The sequence below is a fragment of the Thunnus albacares genome, chromosome 10, assembly GCF_914725855.1.
Source record: "Thunnus albacares chromosome 10, fThuAlb1.1, whole genome shotgun sequence".
Taxonomy (NCBI): domain Eukaryota; kingdom Metazoa; phylum Chordata; class Actinopteri; order Scombriformes; family Scombridae; genus Thunnus; species Thunnus albacares.
The window spans coordinates 8,772,600-8,793,533 of record NC_058115.1 but is presented as its reverse complement, the minus strand read 5'-3'; the positions used below and the strand labels follow the sequence as shown (position 1 = coordinate 8,793,533).

Genomic DNA, 20,934 nt, shown 5'->3' with positions numbered 1-20,934 from the left:
GAATTCAAAGATTTTTAATGAAATTATTTTACAGCTCTTGGACATTTCTGTATTATTTATGAGTTGATTAGTTTGCCGCAGATCTCAATAAACACATCTGGTATGTGTTGCTCAACTTATTATGAGCTTCTGTAAATCACTTGGGAAAATATCTGAGTTGAACAACAACTGCTTTTATAGCCCAGAGGCCAAACTGCATTGAGATTCTGTTGCAAAGATCTTATTTGTGTTAAAAATCCTCTATGTCTGCTTGTTTTAGATCCTCTGCTGCATGTTAGATACAGTATAATCCGAGCATAACAAACATTAACATGAATCCCTCTTCATCTTTCATCCAGCTTTCTCATTTTAGATCTTGAGGCCTTGATGTCCGCTTGCGCAGAGCATGTTATGTGGTGTTATTGTATCCCTGTTGCCCTGGGACAACCACTCAAGACAATGATGTTTGCCAGTAACAACACGATCTTACCGGTCTGCTCGCCCCACTGTTTCTTTTTCTACCAGTAAATTACATGGAGCCACAGCCACAGTCCTTTGAATGAATTACGTTTGGACAAAAATAACAAAACTGGGACAGATAACCAAACTGTTTTCCCGCCTGGTGATTATAATTAGAGTTTGGTAAATACCAGCGTATTTAGATTTCACTGACTTTTTGTCTGGAATTCCCCCCATACTGTTATAATCATACATTGCACGCTCAGATCAAGAGACATCCCTTATTTATTTTCACAGCTTTGTTAAGCCATTAATGCACAGGCACATTCCGGCCGCAGAATGATTCATGGAGAGGCTGAGGAGGGTGGACTGTTTTTTAACATCATTACCTTTAACCACTTCCTGTTTGTTCCACAGCTGCTGCGGCTTGTGACGGTATCTGAGAAGCGCTGGAGAGCCCGGTCGCGTGGAGGTGGAGGAGGAGGAGGAGTGGATGGGTGGAGCGACGAAGGGGAAGAGGGATTCGAGAGCGGTGACTGTGACGATGAAGATGAGTGCACTGGAGTGTCCGGGCTGGGGCCGCCCCCGAGACGCAAACGGTTACGCATCTTTGCAGGTTAGAAGCACCGACCTCATATCCACACTGGATCTCAAAATTAACTTTAACTGCAACTTCTTTGGCTTCAAATGAGGTGCTGCATCCACATTGATAACTTGAAATTACCTTAAATTGGATTTATGAGACAGTCTGTGAAAAAATGTCAGACACAAGCTATTAAGTTGTTTACGTTTAAGCCTGCTAACCAAATTAGAGCGATTTACTTTAAAACTGGTAAGTGCGTGAAAAGGTTTGGCTTTTTCTGCAGTGAGTCACAGCAATCACAGTCCAAACACAGGCAGTGGGCACAGCAGAGAGGTGTTTACATGACTACTGTACATGTTGACACCACCATGACACTATGCAGCGGGAGACGTGAGACTTCCTCAGGTAGCCGCTTCACCTCGACCCCTTGACCTCACCAGCCGTCAATCCCTTGAAAACGTCAGACGTGCTCTCCGAAAACCAAACAAAGAACAAATGAGGCTACAAACTGTTCGAAGAAAAGAAACCAAACAGAAAAGGAGGAAGAAAACAGCCAGGGAGCAGGAACAAGGGGGTTCGATACGCCGACACAAAGCCAGCGCAGCTGAGCAAACACGGCTGTGGGAGTAGTCCTCCTGTCGGGGATGTTGTGGCAGAGATTTGGGTTCGCCGGGCAGGGAGCGGGAGCAGGAACCCAGGGTTAACACAGGAATCCTGCAGGGCCATCACTTCCAGCAGGCTGGGCCGTGAGAGTCTGATGCCCTCTCTTACACGCTCCTGTTAGCCTGACTGTACAGTTCTGCTTCAATACACAGTCATTATACTGTCTCCTCTTTTCTACAAGCTGCTGAGGGTTGACACAGTGGGAAATTAAAGCTCCCTTTATAGTCTGACCTCCATCTCAATCTGAGTGTCCTCTCAATGTTCCCTCATCTGTGCTGTGAATTATGTGAGAGTGTGTGTGTCTGTGTGTGTGTGTGTGTGTGTGTGTCTGCAGGCTCATATACGCCTGTTTGTACCTGTTTGTACATGAGCCAGTAATGTTTACAGACCTTGGAGAGTCCCTGCTCATTGGCAGATACACAGATAGCTGCTGATAGCCTGTGATGACCCAGCAAAACGCTGACCTAGCATGGCCGTTCAACCCATTTTGGTCAAACAGGGGACTGGGGTTCAAAGGTCAACCTACAGAGCATGAGGCCTAATGGGCTGGCTGTCTGTGCTCTGGTGCTCTGAGATGGACGAGGCAGATCTGGTTTCACAAAGCGTAGAGTGTGTGGCACAGCGCGCGCACACACATGGAAAGGTGAGAGAAACCACAACAACAAGGTGCAGACAGTACAGAGGCAGCACTGAGAGACCCCCACTCAGCCCGGCTGTCAACCTACTGACGACACAGAGGATGTTCCCAAACGTGCGTAATGATTGATCTGTCCTCAGTCAATCCCAGCACAGACTCCATAACCTTCTGATCACTAATTCCACACACACACACACACACACACACACTTCCCCTCCCGACCAATCAAACCTCACACCACACATTCCCCAGAGCATTCCAGGCCAGTGGAGCTATTCCAGGACAGAGACCCCTACCCCCACCCCCCCTTCAAAGCCAGACTAACAGCCAGGCGCACCAGAGTCACAGATCTCTCTGTACTGTGACCTCTCTGGTGATGTGTCAGTTAATACTATCACTTGTGACATGGGCCTGCAGAATTAATTTGAGGATATACATTTTTTTTCATAAAACTGCTTCATCTTATTAGAAAAGGGAATTGTAGTATTCTGGCACTGAGTCCAGTTTTGTTGGCTTAAAACGACCTGCATCAAATCTTGTAGACCACAGTTACACCAGCTATAATCAACTGAAACTTCACACATGTGATAAGGTTAAAAAAATCACATGGAAAGGCAGTGATAATGGTCAGATGATCAAATGATTTGTCTTTAGTCACTTGATGCACTACATGCACTATATGCACATTTACAGCTGTGTGTCTTTATTAAACAATTAAAACTATAGATTATATAGTTACAGGTTGAATAGTCAGCAAATACCCATTGCATTCACACATAGACAATCTTAAGAAGAAACTTCTCACTTGAAAGAAATAAATCCAAAATCATTTCAATATGTGTACCTGTATGTGCATAATTGTCTTGGTCAGCAGTGTATGTGCCTGTACCTTATTATACCAGTAATCTATGTACCATGTGACTGTCTTTCGCTCATGATGAGGGCTCACCTGTGATTCTGTGCTTTCATGCACACCTGGCCTCGAACTGTACGGCCTCTGTAAGAAACAAAGAACCCGCCACCATCTCCACCAAAACCTGCTCGCAGATTTATCTCAAAGCCTCTCTTCATTCCCTCGTCTGCACTTCATTTTTTCTCCCGCTGTCACTTCAGATTTCTACTGAGCTGTTTTCAGAAATATAGCCTCACAAAACACTTGCAAATATTGAGTAATTTACTGCATAAAAAGTGAAAATCTGCCAGTGAACTGAATTATTTCCAGCTGAGTTTTAGCTCTTGATGTTTTTTGAAACAAATGCAGCAAAACAAAGTAAATCACTACACTAGTCTCAAGGTAATGTCTCTTGACATGCCTTAGCTCTTGAGACAAAATGATTCACACTGAGAAAAAGTGGAATTAATCCACAGAAATGTCTCTTTTTATAACAGGAGTGGACCACTCAATTCTAAACCACTTATAAAGATGGCTATTTGAGAGTCTAAGACTAACTGCTAGACTAAATAACTTGTTAAAATGGGTTTTTGATGCAGTTTGGAAACTGTCAGCAGAAAGCCAACAGTTGGTGGGCTCTGCCACGGCTGAGCAGCCCAGAGCTCTGCCTTGTGTGATTTCTTGCTGAGCTGGATGGGCCTTTGCTGTGCGCTGTACCTCGCCATGCTCAGCAGGAGCCGTGTGAATAGACCTCTTGTTATGTTCCAGCGCTCAGACGTTCGGTCACTGTAAGCACCCCGAAGGAAAGCTGTTCTTTTGGAAGCTCTTGAGCATTTTATCAGCGCCAGGGGTTAACAAAATACAAAGTGGAAATATTCCTGTAATGTGAAACATGCGGCTTACGATGAGAGGCTGGGCTGGGCTCACCTTTCAGGTCTGCTACAATTTTTGTGGCTAGAACAAAGGAGTGAGTAAAAGAAAGAAGAAGGTGATGAAAGAATGCAGCGAAAGAACAGATAGAGACAAAAACACCTTTGATAACTCTAAAGGTTGATACACGGGGAAACCTAAACATTCTTTACTCTGTATGTGGGTGGAATTAACAGCCGTGCGTGCTGCCAGTACGAGAACCTGGCATGTTAATTAACTGCAGCTGTGACCCCTGACCCTCAGCACCTGATAGGTGAGTCACACGGCGCCGGTCCTCCACAGTAGTGTTTGCCACATGTCTTCATCAAAGCAGCCATAATCCAGACACTGTTGACATTAGCTCCGGCGGCTCAGGATGCATCCACCATATATGCCGTTTCCCCCTCGTTTAAGCTCCATATAGTTTCATAGACCTGATTATCTGAGCTACTGTGCTCATGAATGTCCTCCCAGTTAACGTGTCTTCCACATGTGCTTGCCAGGTAGAGGGCCCGCGTGCCACAGGTTAGCGTGAGACACAAGGAGACAGGCTCAGACGATGCAGATGTGTGAGGAGGAGCGCAGGTGCTCGGGTGGAGGGATGGATGGGGGGATCTGGGTGCCCACATGGTCTGAGTCTTCCATGGTTTTCATCAGCAAGCAGAGTTGGATCGTGCTGAGGCACAAAAACATGCGGACTTAACCAACGTATCTCTGTCACTGTCAGGACTAAGTAATCTACCGTTTGGATAAAAGGCAACGGGTGATACAGTTGAGTCCATTTTTCATTTAAAATGCCAACAGATCCAGAGATCAGAGTGGAGTCACATGACTTGGACACAAGTCTGACATGATGTATAAGTTTATTTAGTTGAGCTCTACTTTACTTAATGACCCCAACTACTTGAAAAGATTTTTATTTACAAGCAAAAAGCAAAAAGAATTGTTTATTATACAGATGATATTGATGATTAGGCTTGTCAAGAGCTTTTGGCACTTAGACTCTACAGGGAGATTTTGTAATCGAGGGACATCAGTCCTGAGCAGCAGCAGCAGCAGCAGCAAGATAAATCCACCCACCGAGTCCAGACACTGGTGGTGGTGGCTGATAAGTTCTGCTGAGGATGATAAGGCTGATGAGGTTGATGAAGTGATGCACTGATGAATCTGCGATGGGGAGGTGGTGGGGCGCACAAATCAGCAGCCTGAAAGCACTAAGGCAGAGAGGGAGAAAACATTTAAAAAGACAGCCGCAAGATGATAAACTGACAATGAAGGTGTGTCACTGTGCTATTGGTTCGATGTGACCAGCTGATGTGAACAGCTGACATCTCAATTGATGGCCCCGGGCAATGATAGCAAGGGAATTAAGAGTGAGCATGCGTGAGGGAGGGATGGGAATGACAGATGGTTTGAGAAATAAAACTACAGACTTGGGCGTGCAAAAGATCTTCCTGACTGAACTTTGGCTAAAGCTCCATGACAACTGAAAATAACAGCCAGAAACATTACAGTCGAGACAGAAATCCAAAACATCTCCAACACTAAAAGCTTTGTTGTGATTGCTTATATTGTTTTTTCAGTACAAAGAGAATTTACCAAATGTACATGTTATTCCAACCGTTGATCCTGGGTGTTGCTATGAAACAGCAGAATTATGATTTTCTGAGAAAGTAGCAAACAGATAAAAGAACAGATGCTGTGTTTAAGGCAAACTGTAGCCGTACACAGCTACAAATCAAAATCTTCCTTCCAAAAACCGACAAAATGATCATGCTTTGGACTGAAATCTGTTTATTTTCAAGAAGATTAATGATGAACTTCAAGCAATGACTGTTTTCCAGAATTTATGATTACGGACTAAAAGCATGGGGTAGAGGAGGTGTGGCAGGGTTGATGGGTGGTGGTGTAGAGGCTGATAATCTGTAACACACTGGAAGTGTTCTGACCTGATGTTCTCCACCTCCATCCCTCCTTGAGCTTATAAACAACCTCTGAGATCAACCTGAATGTACATTCAGCCAATCCTCCTCCTTCTCCACCTCCTCCACGCCCCTCACAAAAATAATGAAGCTTGCCACCATCTGTGTAAACAGGCTTGGCTAGTGTGAGCAGCAGACTCTCTCTCTCTCTCTCTCTCCGTCTCTCCTTCTTGCAGCCACAAGGCTCTGTGTGTCCCCAGTTCTGGAGCAGAGCGTGGTGGCAGTGGAGGGAAAGATGGGAGAGGAGAGGGGGAAAAGAGGGAGGAGAGGAACAGGAGGATGAAGTTACCCTCTCATTGGACCCTTGTTGGTCTTCCGCCATGGAGCTTTCTCAAATCAATCCAGGGATAAAACCCTTAAGATTAGCCAGAAGGCAGGAAGAAGAGCCCTGGTTTTAATTTCTGTGGATACAAGCACACAGAGCCGACCGGGTTCTCATCATCTACATGAGGGGGGCCCACCAGCGTTTGATTCATTTTGTAGGCCTATGCATTTTTCTGTGTTTGTGTGTGCCTCTCGGAAAAGCGTTTGTTTGCTCAAGAGCTTTATTTACATTCACAGGCACTTTTGGACGCACTAAATTGATTCCAGGCCCGTTCCTGGGTCGTGTCCATCAGCTCAGCCACAGTCCACAAACACTCTGCACACAGCGGGACCATTCTCGAGGCCCGCTGCTCCACTGCTGGCCGCCGCAGTGACACACAGCAGCCATTTTGTGGGAATGTCTTAAAAGCCTGGTTGAGGATTTGGGTGGTTTGCATTCTACATGTTAACCCTCTACTCTCACCTTCGTCCTCCTAAATTCTCCCTCTATCCATATGGCCTTCTGTCTCTTCCTCCCTCCAGCCGGCTAACACTCTGTTTTTCCAGCCCATTCTTGAAAGTAACTCAACGATGCAGTGAACATTGCAGGAGTCCTGCTGTGGATAGACTCTGAGCTGCTGGAGGAAACCACAGGATAACCACTAAAAAGGGCTTGGATAGATAGTGAAAGTGCTCAACAGGAGCTCTCTGTGTGTACAGTCAGACCAGCCAAATTGTCACTCTTGGCCGAATATCTAGTCTGCCTTTCCATGACAGGAATGTAGGGAGAATTCTGCATGTTTGTTGGCAGGGACACTTGCACAACAAACACATGTCTCAATCTGCCAGCAACAGTTCCTCCTCTGGACTGGCTGTTGGACCTAGGATGAGAAATGTAAACAGATCTGTGTGGGATGTCAGCTTCCCTCATTATTATAAGATAAAGATAGTATACTGAGAATGTGTTCCCTGACCAGTGCGTCCCCCAGTCCGTACTCGAGAGCTGACCCACCGGTCATCAGCTTGGCTCCGTGCACGGCCTCTCCTGTCTCTCTGCCTCTTTCTCTCACTCTGATAAGAACCACCATTGTCCATTCCTCCAGAAGCAGCCCAAACTGGCGCTCCCTGTCAACCTCTGACCCTCCGTCAGCACCGACCTCCGAGCTGCCGAGGGTTACAGGCCTTCTCTGTAAGCGGCAGAGCTCCCCACCCTGAACGAGCCCCATTGCCCTCAGCACAGAATCAACTCTTTGTATGTTTGATTTGTTATGGTTTTTACCTCTCTCACTCGCTCGCACACTTTCCGCCCTCACAGCTCTGGCGCTACCAGGAATTCTCGGTTAAAATTTACACCTCTGTTTCGAGCTTTTATTTCTCTTCAAGCTCCCTCTCTTTCTCCTTTCTACAATCATATTAGCTGTTACTGGAAGCGAGGACTATAAATACATCGGAGTAAATCTAATTTGTACGGCGCAGGGAGAGGCCAATGGGTGCAACACGCTGGTCATCCCCTCACTGACACCACCTCCCTTCCCGGACTATGTTAATTAATAGGTGTTGACTTGCGTTTGTCCCACAAAGCCACAATTTAGAAAGCGTCTGGGAGATTTTTGGTCTCCCCTTTTTGACAGCTGGGAGTATTCCTTTCTTATCAGAGCAAACCCATGCATGCAGTATTCAATTTGAGACTCATCCCACCATCTGTCTCTCCTTTCCCCACCTAAATGTTCTCATTATGTTTTCTGTCTTGCAAAATTTCCCTTTTTCTCCCAACTCCCTTTTATTACATTTGCACCTTTCCTTTTTAAACTTTCCTAAACTCCATTACCTCTGTTTATGTCCTGTCTTCTGTGGCATCACGTCTCCCTGTCTTACTCTCTTGCCCTCTGCGTGGGAGGGTCCCTCAGCCTAGAATAACAGTGAGTGTTGTGGAGGTTGTGAGGCCAGAGCAGCTCAGAGAGCGGTGCTGTTGCAAAGGCCGGGGCAGGGCCTCCTCTGGGCGTCCCGTTTGTCTTGGCCCGACATTCCCAGCCTCTCCGAGCGCCCCTGTGGTCGGCCTGTGGGTGTGGAGGCAGACGGTCACATTCCCGCCAGCCCATGGACAGAAGCATCCCGCGCCGCTCCCTCAGTTCCTTCCCAGCTCTCAATCAGCAATGTCCCGAGACAAACAACCCTGACCAAGTCAGAGATGTAACAGACCAGACCTTTTGCACAACAAGCCAATAATCACAGTCCAGCTCCTTATCTGTTACCCTCTACCAGATAAGACGTAGTCAATCAATTCAGCAGCTCCTATCATGTTATTACAGGAGCATTGTCTTTGTGTGTTTCCAGCTGTAAGGGTGGCTCCTAAAAAAGGATTGCACACACACACATAAGCACACATGTCCTTTCAATTTCTAAATTTGCTGAGTGTAATATCTAAGTGAATAGTTTGCTCTGTGGAGATGAGATGAGTGATAAAATATTTGCTTTACCTCGGAAACCATAATATCTTTTAAGCTGTTGAATCTTGAAAACCTAGATCAAATTTGACCAGCTTAGGTGTGTTATGTGCACACAGCGTCTGCCAATGTAGCAGCAATCTAAACCATCTCTCCAGTTTCATAAGAAGCACCTGTGTTTGGAGACTTAACATTCCACATACTTAGCTGACCAAAAAAAGGCCTTTGTGCATAGCACACATGTACTGAATAAACTGTACTGGACCATGAAGGTACACGCTTGGAGAGGGGTTATAATATGCATCAACTGGCCACTGATGTTTCACCGCCATCCAAAAGTAATTCAGCCACATTTAAGTGAGATTTTTACTGAAAATGCAAGACAGTACAAATGAACCATTTCCTGTGATTTTCTGTATCCTATGATCATCACCTGTAGTTGTGGTGTGCTGGAAAATGTAGCTTTCCACTCACTGTTGCAATTTTTCTACTACATAGTTTGCTTGTTGTGACAACTGCGAACTGTAAACGACAAGCCTCAGGCATTAGGCACTGTTGAAAACAAAACTCCAGACTCTCTCCTCCTCCTTTTTTCCCTGTTTCCCTTTGCACAGACAGAAACATACACCAACCAAACATCTATACATGCGTATATACACTCTCCAGCCACTGTTTGACCTGCTAGGGGGATTCAAACAAACATACACACCCCCCCTCCCCTTGCGCTGAAAACCGCAATGCCTGTTTTTATTCGCTTATTCTCCTGAGGAATGGTCGCTAAAGAAGACATAAAGTTAAAGCTTGACTGCGTCCCCGTCTGTTGACTTGCATGTGACTTCCCTGTCTGCTCATTCTTAGTGTTCAGCCTTAGTGTAACCAATCAATGGCTGGACTGTTGACCTCTCCCCTGGGTCGTAACTCGAGCTCATAAGGCCACGGTAAAGCTAGCAGGGGTACGCTAGCAAGGTGGCGTCCTTTGAGGAGTGATAGTTTCAAAATGGAAGGTTTGAATGGAGGAGCAGGAGGAGGGCTGCACTCTGCTGAAAGCCACAAGAGCTCACACTGGTCACATTAATCACAGTCGGGATTGTGGCTCTATTTATAGCCCAGAGTTATCCATCTATTTGGCTAATTGTCCCTGCCTGTCCACTGTCCTGACTCCTCCCTAAAAGGCCTCAAAAGGAAATGATAAAGAAGCTGAATCTGTTGCCAGCAGATTACTTTTGTCTTTGTTTTTCACTCTTACTCTGTCTATACTTTGCTACACACACACACACACACATAGGCACAGGTGTTCATCACAAATTATACCGGGATATTATTAGTCCAAGCATTGCATAGGAGTGTAGGGGATCTAAGTTTGCATAGTGTTCAGTCCCCGTTGGGTTGTTTTTAAAGCCTGCAGAACAAGGCCCCTCTGTGGTGCTGCTCATGTCGAAGTGTTTAAACTAGCAAGAAAGACCCTTTTTTCCCCCCGTTTGAGGGATTTTTTTCACAGCCTGAGACTTTTTCTCTGCACACATATTATTGCCGCTGTAAAGCACACCAACACAATGCTCTCCCACTTTGTCTCCCGCTTTTTCACAAACACACACACACACACACACACACACACAAGGACAAGCGCACACACCCCACTCAATCATCCGCACACAAACACACAAATGCAGACGCGCATGCCCCCCGCCCTCCCTCTTATCCACAGTGTATATAAAAGCTGTATCGAATTGCACCTTGAGCTTAATTGGCTCGCCAGTACAGTGCGCGGCTGTCGACAGTGACAAATTGTTCTTTCAGAGCCCCGAAGAATGTCTGCCCACTGCCATGTCAGAGGACACAGGAGGAGAAAAAAAGTTAATTGTCCCCTGGCTGGCGTTCAAATGATGTCGTAACTGCAAAGAAATTCGTAGGAGATGCAGTTTGGAGCTTTGGAGGTTTATTTATTTGCCTCCTTCCTCTGTTTAAGATGGTGCCTGGCAGCGTAGGACCTGTGGGCACCATGGGACCTGGGAGGAAAGCCCCCCCCCCCCCCCCCCCCTTTCTGTCTTCTGTCTTTCTATTCAAGTAGAGCAGGCCAAAGCTTTAGTTGGACTCCTAACTGCTCCCTCTGATCACACAGCGGTTAAGATCAGCCACTTCCTCCCACTGGATGACTCCCAGTAGGCAGAACAGAACACAGATCAGATGAGACAGCTAATCCAATTTGTGGCTATCTGCTATTTTAGCAGTGCAGGTATGACACTGTGCATGTGTGTGAGTGTGTGTGTGTGTGTGTGTGCAGCCATCAAGACTGTTTGAGGGGTAAGTATGTCAGAAATGCTCCAGTGTGTGTGTGTGTATGTGTGTGTGTGTGTGTTTGGAGAGGTGCAGACTGGCTTGACAGGGGACAGCTCAGCTCATAGTTGGCGTTCCTAACCATAGTGCTGCTTTATTACTGATATCCTCCTGCCCTTGCTCATAACCCAACCTTCTTGTTTCAGGCTCCCTCACAGCTTTTTGCCAGACAAAACAGCACAGAAAGTGTCACACACACACACATACACACACACACACACACACACACACACACACACACACACACACACACACACAGAGAGAGAGACAAACACACACACAGGGAGGAAGAGCTCTGCTCAGCGTCAGTAGGAGAGCAGCTGTGGATGAAGAGCAGTAAGACAGCAGTAAGTGAGAGCAGAACAGCAGGTGACCATGAAGTCAGTGCAGCATACAGAACAGATGGAGAGGAAGGGAGTACAACAGGAAAATAAAGGACATGGAATATGGAAAGAAAGTGGAAAATATCCACTAAAGATTTGTTTATTAAAAAAGTAGCCTATTTGTCTAACCAAGGCTTTCTACGTCCTCATTCAACCAATGTGAGCACCTCATAACTACATATCAGAACATGCTGTCACCTGGGACTTTCCCAGTCTAACCACAGTCTACTTTAAGCCCCTGAACAGCCCTGTTAATGCAAATGAGTTAAGTACCTTGCTTGAGGGCATCTTTACAGTAATTGTGGTGGGAAAAGGTGAAAGTGAAGGATGATGAGCTGGCTGCAGTGGACAGTATCACTGGTGGCATAGAGAGCACGAGTCCCTGGTGTAATTTCCCCCTCACTGTCCCTGAAGTCATTTGCCTATTTTCTCAAAATCCCAGAGAACCTCATCGAGACACGTTACACTGTTTATGATTAATGACACAGTGAAGACAATAGTGTTATCCACAAAATAAATAATAGCTGCATGTAGGAAGAACCGGATGTCCCCTGACAGCATTGCCGCAGGACTTTGGATTCAGTATTAAGCCAACTTCTCTGCTTACTGTGTTTTTATAAAGGAATTTCACATTTTAGGGTTTCATTCAATCTACAACATCTAGATTCAGACATTCAACTAATTTATTACAGCTGAGGGATATATTTTTTACTCAGAAAGATTCCGGAGTTTTATTTTACATTAAAGAACAACATGACAGTACAATACCTGACTGTCATTTTGTCTTGACTATTTCTGCCTGGTGTGATCATTTTGCTTTTTGGATATAAAGTACAAGAGGCAGCTTGTTTTCCAATCACTTAAACATATACTGAGGCCAAGTGCTCAACCTGTTTCAGATTCAATAAATCCAGGGAGATTTAAGATGCTCTTGAAAAGAAAAAGATTTTGGCTGTGCAACTGCAAGTCTTTGCGCTAACTACAGGGCTAGAGCCAGGAGTCAACTAGCTTAGCTTAGCATCAACACTGGAAGCAGGGGGGGAAGCTAGCTTGACTCTGTTCTAAAATACACCTACCAGGACTTTTTTTAATTCCAACTGAAAACAAATTTAGTTGCACCTTTTTGCAGTCAAAAATAATGTCAGTGTTTTATTTATTTACAGGTAACACAGATGGTGGTTTAATTACTGAATGGTGTAAATATCCTATAGGATGCCTTGTGGGCTCCTGTAGAAACATGGCAGTACAACACAGCCGATCTGTAGAAGAGGATCCACTCCTTATGTAGATATAAAGGCCTCATTCTAAGCTAACAAAAACACAACGATTCTTATTTTCAGGCGATTATACACTAATTAAAACATACTTATGAGTATTATATTCTATTTCTGCTAAGTCGGTTCTGCTAGATGACACTGAATTCTACACACTGCACCACTAAGAGTTGTAAGGCTACTAGCACCAGCATAAATTTAACAGGCTTGAGGCGCTGCTTCATTTGAGTGTTTTATTTATTGTCAATAGTTTTTTTGTTAAAAGGGGGAAAAAAAAGTCTTTGGGGAAATATCCTGTGTAGCAGGATGCTATCAGGCTCAGTGTGACCTTGAACTGTGATGTTACTGCTGTTTGCAAATATGGTTCAAAATGAAGCGATTTGACTGACTGTATGACTGTATGTAGATGGAGATGTTACGCTATTCTAACAAATTCATGCAAAGAAAGGCGGCGCCAACATGACACCAAAAAATATGAGAACATAACATGTGATTTACGCAGTAGCACGAAAAAACATTGAGTGTATTTTCAGTTTGACTTCAAGCTCTCTAATTAAACACATTCTATAACGTCTGTTTACTGTGTACACAATGTAAAAATGACAAAATGTTGTTTTACATGAAGGTTTTATGCTCTTTGCAATAGTTACTGCACGTAACTGCACCTGTAAAACCACCACTTTTCTACATTACTGATTACATTACTGAATGAATTACACAAACAAGCTACAAATGTTAATTAGCTTTAGAGGTGCTGGTGGGCAGATTTTTTTAACTTTATAGAGAGCCAGGCAAGTTGTCTTTATGCTAAACTAATCTAATTGACTGCTGGCTCTAGTGCCACAGTTAACACATACTGGTTTCGATCCCAGCGGGTCTTCAGCAGGGCAAAGATAACTAAAAACACTGTCTTGTCACATTTGGAATCACATCGCCTCTGAATGCTTTTGTTTGTCACGTGATCCTCATCACTGACTCTGGAGTATCGCCTCAAACACATCTATAAATCCCCCTCCTGGCACCAAAAACTGAACTGCTGTGATTCATCAAATTAACAGTAAAAGTCAGATGTAGTAGTTCTCTCTCGTCACTTTGAATTTAATAACTGATTTGGGGATTCAAACTGGTAGCATCCTGTAAAAACTATAAATATCCCATACATGTACTAACCTAAGCAGGTTTATAAAACAAGTCTTTTTTAAGCAATTAGGTTATATTCTAACACAGACAGAAAACATATATCAGTCAGAACAGTTGTATGTTTCAGATTTTGAGACGTGACCTCACGCAGCTGTCTTTGGTTTGTATTTTTTTTTCAGCATCTCACCACTTAATTCACATTTCAACACACACGCTCAGTAAAATATATGTCTGTGTGATTCAGCATGTGTCTGCAACAATAACATATGGCATCTGGTTATATGTGGAGCTTGGGTTTCTGGTTCTCCCAATGTAACATTGTTTTTACAGCTGTGAAAGACATCATGCAAAAGGAGGACAGACATACCACACGTGTTTTTCAGCTTTGTGACAATGTTTGTTCTAATTGTCTCCATCCTTTTTCCTGCTTCTCTCATATTCTTCATTCTTTCGCCTCCCCTCACTATCTCCCATCCATCTCCTCCGTCTCCGTCTCCAACTGTCCCTTTCTCAGACCTTGCTGATAACCTGGCAATGGACGACTTCACCTTCCAGGAGCAGCTGCTGACCCCTCGGTTAGCCACAGCTGGCGTGGGAGGCGTCTCCTCACCTGCGGTTCCGCTGTTGAGGAGCTACCTGGTCCCGACGCTCCCTGTGACGCTCGCTTTGCTTCTGCTTTGTCACCACTGACCACCTGACCCGTGCACTCACATGCTCCCGTCACCACTTTTCCCTAGGATTCAATACAAACTGTGGAACGTGATAAACTTTTTTAAAGTTCTGGTTCCCGAATTAAGTTCGGTGGCTCATCAGAAGAAGCATGAACAGCCAGAAAATGCTACTTTCTCTTTATCTGTCTCAACAAGAATCTGTTGTGTTTTATTCAAAAGCTGTTAAAAATCACTGGATCTTCTTAACAAACCTATTAAAGCACACCAGATAAACTTAGGGCATCGTGTAAATAAGAAACCTGCCCTCTGGTCCACTCTCACTACTGTTATCCCAACATTTGTGCCCTCCAGCACCTCTCCCTTATGCTCTCATACTGACTTCTGGGTCCTCATCATTAGAGAGCGTTGTCATCAACCTGCAAGCGAGGAGCTACTTGGAAAACAGACACACAACAGACCTTTTTAAAATGCTCCCGCTCTCAGTCGTCACTGAGTTATCGCCCTGCAGGAACTAACTGGAAGAAAAGAAGAAGTCACCCTTTGCAACTCTCCTACATGGCAGCAAATTAATTCCTGCCAGGACTGACCATCAGCTGAGAAGTTTTAGTCAACTCACGGAGGTGAAACCCCTATTTAAAGATGCACTGTACCTTAAAACGCTCTGTTAGTACTAAAATCTCTCTTTTCTCTCTCTCTCTCATTGTTTGTGTCCTAGCGATAGATAAATTCAGACTGATTCCCTCAACTCAAGTTTCATTCCAACTGTCAGTGTTTGCTTCATTTTGTAATGCTGGTCCTTTTTTAAAACAGTAACAGCCCTATAATAAAAAATATTCAAGGGCTATCATAAGAGTATAACTCAGCCTGATAACTGTACATATGTATGTTTCTCTGTGATGGTGCCATGTTTACAAAAAAATGTTGATTTGCAATATTGGCATATTTCACATGAAATTTGTGGATTGAATTATTAGCTGGACTGTGAAGCATTGCTGCAAATTTCTAGCTTATTCTTTAGCACTGTGGGTAAAGTGAGGAGTAATATGAACTACAAATATGTATAAAAATATGTGTAAATTAGTTTTGTTTTGTTGGTTTGCACTGGGCTCACACATTCTCAGTGTCAGTCCAGTCCTATTATTTATTGTTGTTTTTGTTTTTTTGTGAACCGTGAGAATTACGTTTGGTTTTCAAAAGACTGGCAGACATGTGATGACACAAATGAAAAGCTCGCAGTGTATCTGCTGCTGCTGCCACCCAGCTGACTTCAGAGCAGTGAGTGTAGAATGCACTGATGGTAGACCATTTGACTTGTCTTATCAGGAAACGCACAGGTGTAACAAATAACAATAACGACGGCTCTGCTCCATTTAGGTGTGCCAGCAAGTCATGTCAGTGAGCCACCATGCAGAATACCAGAACCTTGACACTGGTACACCTAATCAGAATGTAGCCTTAATTAGCGTCATTAGTCACACCAGTGTTTGTCATGAAAAAGATCTGTCAAATGTGAACAGAGGCTGGTATTAATTCAATGACCGGTAACATGTTTCTTTAATTTATTTTTTCAGTTGTAATGTTGTTGGGGAAAGTAAAATGTAAAATAAACACACATCATGTTTTACTGTTTTGTGTCAATGCAACATGTGTGTATGTGTGAATATTAACAACATAAGAGACATTTGGAAAGACTTATATCTTCTAATTTAATTATTTTCATTCAAAACAGGATATTGCATGGAAGACGTGGTGACTTTGTTTATTAGCCAAGAATATATTTGGCACATACATTTTCTAACCGTGTAATCACATTATAGTCATCAAAATTTGAATAATTCCTCCAGGTTTGCTTTCGTCAAAAATTATGACTTCAAATATATTTCTGATATTTAATGACTATAGTTCATTTACTTTAAAGAGTGGCTCCACATTAAACTGTAAACTTGCTTTCAAGTCTTAAGCTTTTAACTTTGACATTAAATATTTGCTACTAATGTCTAACACTCAAAACCTGCTTCATCAGAACAGTGTTTTAGTGGTTTAATCGGATTTCATCAGACTTAAATTCAAATATTGCTAAATCCTGATTGGTGCACACCAGTATGTGACATCACTTTTTCCCACCCACTTCAAACCAGTAAGAAGAGCGCCAGTAACAACACAAATACTTAAATCTCTCAGTTGTAATAACCAAAACTCTTCTAACTTTAGCTGGAGATTCTGTGTTGATGTAGAACTCCATTGTGTACAGTAAGATGTTAATTTGAGGACATAAGTTTTCAGGGCCTTTAAAGGAAAGCACTGCCCTGTTAACCCTCCACACTACATCCAGTATTGAGTATCAAAAAGTGTTGAGTCAAGAGACACTGGACTTGTTGGAGATTCAAGAATCTGGATATGTAATTTGGATATACCACGACCTGGATGACTGAGAACACAGATGCACGAACCTTCACACCTGGCCACACCCATCATTACGGAAGGGTGTGGTCTGTTGTGCTTGTGGCTACCCCCAACTGTGACGTAGCATTAACACAGTCCTATACTGGAACCGCTAAATGGCAGCACATGCTGAAAATCACTGGAGCCTGAAAAATGAACTGACTTTGTACTTTTGGTTGTTCTTCATTGCAGCAACACAGTCAAAAACAATTTCAGTGGTCTAACACATCACCAGTAAATGTTAGGTTTTGGTGTCAGTTCCTCAGAATCAAAGACCAGAGGCTTCTTCCTAGTCTTTGCACAGCTTTCATCAATCAGGGAGTGATCCATTGTACAAACAACAGATGCCACTTTGTACACCAACAGTAGCCTCTGTAGACCAGATTGCAATGCATCTACCAGACTTGTGTTTTGGGTAAGGGGCATGACTTCTGTTTTTTTCTTGAGTAGAAAACACTTACTTTATTCTATTCACTGACATACAGTTTGTCATCAGTTAATTGGGAATGCCCAAGTCCTGTACCACTTCCTGATTAGCTAGTTTTCACTTCTCAGTGTTTCTCACCAAAAATTCTGTTTCTCTTGCAACAAATACAATTCCCATGACCTTAGCCATAAGTACCTATCAGAACCTCATGGTGGATGTTGTTGATGCTGAGAAAATATTGGTCTTTGTTAAAATAATGCTTGATTCTTACAAAAGTAGATATCCACTAAAGCCCATATGTGTAGATTTTCTTATGTGAGCATAACATTTTGTAAATTAGTCTGGTAACAAGATTTTTTTCTAGAATAAAGTAGAAAAAACGTCTCTGATACCACTAGGAGGCACCAAAATCAGAAATGTTCAGACCTCACACATAGGGGCTTTAATTAGCTTGGTACCAGACTTCTATGGATTTGTTCAGCAATTCATATAAGTGTGGTGTTGTGCCCATTGACAGTTATATCACACTTGTTTGCACTGGTTAGAGAGACAATTGACCAATCAGAGGTTATTTAAGCTCGTTTAGGATTAAGAATGAGGATATTTTCCCACATAGCTAGCTAGCTAAATACTGTACAGCCAAAAAACAGCAACAGAAAAATTGTAACCAGTCTTGATGAGACTGACGCAGCTGTTCAATCTCATCTCGCAGCTGTTGTTGTAAATCGAAATTACAAATTTTAAATTGACATATTTTTCAATCAGTGTGAATGATTTTAAGTTAACTGATGCTAGAGAGATAGACTTGTTACTGATTTATTAGGGCAAAACAAAACAAAATAACGCTCTTCAAGCAAGAAATCAGCTTACATGAATGTCAGGCTGAATGATTGAGGAGACACAGTTCAGTCAGATTATCAGGCTAGCTTTACATTAGAATATGGACAGAAAACATCAGTATCATGCGCATCACTTGTGGTCTCCGCCCAGGGACTACAGATGGAAATGAGCTTTTAGCTACGTATATCTGCTACATTAAATGCATTTTACATTGTCCCTGTTAAAAGATAAACAATAAAATAAAATAGCTGATTCAGCTTTCCAGACAGATGGAAATGTGTATGAGAAATAATACACTGTCAGCTAACTAACAAAGTGAGCTGGACTTTAGATCATTTATGCAAAAAGTTCTCTGGACTCAAAAGTGGTTGTGGGAAATGTAGGAAGTCATTAACGGAGATAACTGTGACTGAGGAGGGTTGAAGTAAATTTAATAAAATAAAAACAAAAATGACACATCAGAAAATATCTGCTGAAGCACCTCAACGGTGGGTATTCAATTCTTTTTTTTAACTTTAAGTATGGAAAAAGAAAAGGAAAGAAAAGGAAAGAAAAGAAAATAAAAGAAATTGAAAATGTCTGACATGCCTCAGAGGTTATAAATAGGACACACAATGTTACAAGTATATATGTTACTTTATGTGCTTTTCACCCTCTGATCCACTTCAAAGCCCTCCATGAATCATATAATTTATGTGTCTCTGGACTGTGCTCGAAGTTCTCCGAATCCTCAAAGCAGCATGTGAATCATGTGTGTTTTTCCTTGGATCTGTATTTCTCACTCCCAGCAGATGATGAACCACTCTGGGCATAAGATCTCCTCTGCCCCCTCAGTGCAGGGTCTTTCTACATTGAGCCCTATTAGTTTTACCCCCGGAGTCACCTTAACCAGGTAGCAGATACTCGTCTAATGCTCAACAATGAAACGAGGTTCATTAGTCCTAATTGTTTGTGTTTCTCCTCCATCTTTAAAGCCTGTCAACTTTCCTAACAAGGCCAATCACTCACAGCTCCACACATAACACGCCTGTCACTGCAAACACTCTTCAAAATCCTGTTTCTGTGTCCTGGCGCTCTGCTGTAACTTTTCACACCCACGCACCCTCTGCTCCCCGGATCCAGATAAAAACGCCATTGTTATCCAGCTGTGCCTTTCTCTCCAGAACTGGATTGCAGCTTTTAAGATGGAAAAGAGAGGCTGATTATTAGGAGATGAGCAAACGCTGGCTGCAGAGAGAGCAGCAGCTAACCCAGGGTGGGGTGGTGGGGGGGGTTATACTCTGAATGCTAATGCGAGGCTGGAGAAAGGGCAAACAGGCCTATTGAAATGCAGAGTTCACGTGTTTTCTTAGGGTAATATTGGGGCAATGTTGAAACAGCACGCATTATGAGAGTGAAAGGTCAATTTGATGTTAGTCAGCAGGAACAGTGAGAATAGCTGACTATCAGGAATTGTTGCATTTTCTGCCTGAGTGATTGCCACCCTATGAATATGTATTTCAGCACTATTTCATGGTCACACAAAGATGTTTGGGCTTGGGTACCTTTGCAAGCTGTAGGGGTCATCAAACTGTGCATATAAATTAAAATAACAATATAATTCAGGTGCTGCAGAGTGCATGAGCTCCGCAGTCCAGTCCAATTTTTACCAAGCTGGATGTTGAAATTCCTCCGCTGCAGAGAAAAGCTTGAGACATGTCACGTCGTTCAAAGCTCATTCATGTCTAATTACCATGGCACTGGACCATTTTCTTACCTTTTGTTGGCCTATTGAGAGGAGCGCCGGGCCCACGCTCTCCCATGCACACAGCTCCAGCATCCTCCTCCTGCTCCTCAGCAACCCCTGGCTTCCCCTGCAGCAGCCGCAGTCACACAGAATGAATGGAGCCGCCTGAGGAATGTGCACACAAAAGGAGGAATGTCATTTTGCTGAGTGCTACCCCCCAAACTAATGGACGTGTGCGCACACACACAACACTCACACACACACACACACACCCCACAAGTCCAGGCATGTTTAAACGCAGGGGGTAGAAAGTTTTATTATGACTTTTTCTTTTAATTAAGGGATTTTCTTACAGGACAAGACTACAATCTGTGCACATATATCCCACAGATGAGACTTTCTAATAAAAAAAGGCTAAATCTATACAGTTTTTGATATAAAGTGATATATATGTGATTATGGTTGAAGAGCTGTGAAGTGTGGTTTTACTTTTTGACATTTTACTGATCTTGGCAAGTGTTACACAGGTAGTGAAATAGTCCAAAAACTTAAATTTGCAAGGAGGGCAAAGGTCAGAGGCATGACAGCAGATAAATTCAACTGCTGGTACACAAATGTAAAAGAAATGTGAGTGGAGAAGTGAGGAGATATTCTCAGCAAGTAGAGGACAAGGATATGCAGGATATTAAGTATCTGTTGAACAGATGACATCCTTGAAAATGCGATATTAAATATTTCCAAATGGAGAGACAAAGGTTTCAGGACACATACGCACAGAGATTTACCTCTATAAGGAGAAAACTGCTGCATTGACGCAAAATGTGACAAATTTCTGAGTGACGTTTA

The 20,934-nt window shown here is 43.2% G+C and overlaps 1 protein-coding gene across 1 annotated transcript in view; it reads left to right on the top strand.

Moving 5' to 3' along the window:
* The window catches only part of gpc3 (glypican 3), a 113,897-nt gene extending 97,620 nt beyond the window's left edge, over nt 1-16,277 (top strand). The window contains exons 7-8 of the mRNA XM_044364523.1: nt 856-1,054; nt 14,497-16,277. Coding sequence (XP_044220458.1) covers nt 856-1,054; nt 14,497-14,672 — 375 coding nt within the window. The 3' untranslated portion in view covers nt 14,673-16,277. The remainder of the gene's footprint in view (nt 1-855; nt 1,055-14,496) is intronic.
* Nucleotides 16,278-20,934: the final 4,657 nt, after the last annotated feature.